Raw genomic sequence first — 3146 nt, forward strand, 5'->3', positions numbered from 1 at the left:
TAACTCTCGCTTTGGTTTTTAAACACTAAGACTAAATTGGGGATTTTAGTCTGTCACCCTAAAGATTCTCCAATTCTACATCTAATAAAGAATATTTTCTTATTTATTTATTCTTAATTTCATGAATGAATTTCTCCTTCATGAAATCAAATGTGATCCTCATTCTGTTGTAGAACGCATAATCCATTTCTTGGATCATATGTTTCACAAAATATTTTACCAAATCAATTGACCAAATTGAAAAGTAAATTAAGTTCAGATTTGAAAAATCATCATAATTTATTTTATATTTTAATTATGACACATTCATATTAGCTCTTCATTTCTCAGGATCTTAGAGTAGGGGGAAGGGTAGAGGAAACTACTCACATTTAATGAGAAAGATACGACAAAACACAAATTTCATATATAAAAGAAAGTTTATACAACACTAAATAAACAAACAAACTTATCTGGAACTCTTTCTCAAAGCAAGACCTTTGTAGCATTTCCTTAGAAATGCAAGAAGAAGAACTCTCTCACTTTTTTCCTTGTCGAACACTCTTACTTGGTGGAATGAAGATGGATTATGGAAATGATAGATGGTGGAATGTTGTAGAGCCAAAAATGAACGTAGAGGAGCCCCTTTTCTGATGAAATTCAGCCCCAAATAAAGCCCAAGGTCGGCTCTCCAAGAGGTGCCTCCAAAAACTCTTCAGTGCCCAAGAGGTGCCTCCAAAAACTCTTCAAAAATTATCCAAATACATCAAACCTTTTAGAAACAGAGTCTGAACCGCCTTTGGCGTCGTCGGCGCTAGTCTGACGCCATTGGCGCTGAGTAAAAATCCTCTAGTTTTTGGTTGTTCTGCGCTGCCGGTACTGACCTTGGCGCTGCCGGCGCTGAGTATTTCTTTACAAAGCCGACGCTGAGTATTTCTTTACAAACGTCATTTTGACTCCAAATTTCATTCTTTTTGCTGTAAGCCCTAAAAATCAACAACCTGCACGAAAACATCAAAGCACCTTCCATTAAAGTGCAATATCACCAAAAATAGGTATAAAATATCGGTCTAAAAATGCACACATTTTAAGTGTATCAAAACTAAACTCCTAAAAACTTAAACTATCATTTCTATGTATTTTCCATGGATTTTTCGCAAATTTTCACCATTAATAATGATTTTTAGTCAAATCCATAATGTGTTCAAAATACATGGTGAAAATAGAAAAAAATTTTACATAGAACTCTAGCTCTTACCTCAAGAAGATAAAATTTAATAAATTTAGCTTGAAACCACCAAGAAATCTTCACTTAAGATGATGCCCTAGCTCTCAAACTCGCAAAAATCAAATGTAGGAGATGAAGTTGGGGAAAAAATGGAAGTTTTCGGCCCAAAATTTCACTTTAAACCATTTACAAACCGGTTTAAGTGAACCGGAGCTTAAGTGTGAATGGTTCGACTCTTAGGCGCCAATCTTTCGGGTTAGCCAGCGCTTAAGTGTGGAGTTTTAACACTTAGGTGCCAGGGCACAAATTTTAAAATTTTCAATTTTAATTAAAATGCACTTCTAGCCTAAGTAAAGCACTCCTAAGTGGTCTTACAAATCTTTAATAACTATTTTCTTCCCTTTCAACTCTCCTCTTCCTCAAGGTTCACCAATCTTAACTAATTTGGTTAAACACAAAATAACATAAAATTTCACAGAAACCAACATTTTTATTAATTCAAAAATAATTACAAACATTTTTAATACATAATTTCTCAATCTAAAGAGTCTTCGATAAGATAGTTCCTAAACACAAACACTAAACAATGATAACATTAAAAAAACACAAAACAAACTTAACATTAATAAACAAACACTTAGCATAAACAAACACTAAACAAAGAACTTAATTCCACTCTCCATCCGGTGGAACAAATCCTAACCTATCATTAGTCTCTCCTTGGGCATTTGGAATATAAATCTGATAGAACGGACGGTGGTGAAGAACTCTGGTTGAGTTCTTTTCAATCATTTGTTTTTCAAATACATAGCCTTGTTCGCTTCTTCAACAAAACTGGTATGACTAAATTGCATCTTTAGTTTCCATCCAATATGCTCTAGATGTGTGTTAACTTCCATCACCTTTGCTTCTATTGAAGCCACGTCAACCCAATTTTAGTGATTTTCTTCCCTATCCCTTTGATACTAACGGCTAGGAAACCGTTGAATAACTCTTGCACACTTTGACCAATGTACTTTTTTTTCATAGCTTCCTCATTCCTTTTCAAATCACTCTCCTAAGATGACATCTTTCCAAGAACTCTCACTCTTCACTTAGAATTTAGGGTGAAAATTGAAGTGTGGTGAGACTTCTCCTCATAACCTTCTAATTATAAAGTTTTAGATCACACCTAAAACTACTAGAAACGTTCTCAGACCACTAACCCACCTTTAAACCAACCAAACCACATTTAAATCTTCTAAAAATGTAATTTAGTACGTTTAGTAAACTTTCGTGCTTAAGCGCCGAATGTTGGCTCTTAAGCGCCAGTGCTTAATTTACCTCAGGTCAACTTAACATCCAAAAACACATTCTAACATGTCTAAGTCATCTTTTAAGGTCTTAGAATCATTACTAAATCAATATATATTCAAAATACTATTAAGATGTTTTAAATCAAACGCAACAACATAACATTCAAAATAAACACATAGATAACTATAGGTTGCCTCCCACAACGCACTTGGTTAAACGTAGTCAGCCTGACGCAACCAGTGCTCATTCTGGTTGACCCAACAACCCAACAACATAAGATCATTCAATTTAAGTTGATCTCCTAAAAAGTAGGGTTTCAGCCTGTGACCATTCACTTTGAATATTTTCTCAATTTTAGGATCTTTGATATCTACAGCTCTATATGGATAAAATTTTATAAATGGGCCCATCCATCTGGACTGGACTTAAGTTTTCCTGGAAATAATCTTAACCTTGCATTATATAGTAAAATTTGCTGTCATGACTCAAAATTTTTAGTAAGAATCCTTCGATCATGCCACATCTTCATCTTTTCTTTATAAATCTTAGCACTTTCATAAGATTCATTCATTATCTTCTCAAACTCATTTAATTGCAATAGTCTTTTCTCATCAGCATCCATTAAATTGTAATTAAATTCTTT

General features: G+C 33.9%; 1 protein-coding gene across 1 annotated transcript in view; it reads right to left on the reverse strand.

Moving 5' to 3' along the window:
• Nucleotides 1–2750, reverse strand: part of LOC110019848 (signal recognition particle 54 kDa protein 2-like) — a 4985-nt gene extending 2235 nt beyond the window's left edge. Inside the window, exon 1 of the mRNA XM_020717704.1 lies at nucleotides 2712–2750. Coding sequence (XP_020573363.1) covers nucleotides 2712–2750 — 39 coding nt within the window. The remainder of the gene's footprint in view (nucleotides 1–2711) is intronic.
• Nucleotides 2751–3146: the final 396 nt, after the last annotated feature.

This window comes from Phalaenopsis equestris, unplaced genomic scaffold (genome assembly GCF_001263595.1).
Source record: "Phalaenopsis equestris unplaced genomic scaffold, ASM126359v1 Scaffold000084, whole genome shotgun sequence".
Classification (NCBI taxonomy): Eukaryota; Viridiplantae; Streptophyta; class Magnoliopsida; order Asparagales; family Orchidaceae; genus Phalaenopsis; species Phalaenopsis equestris.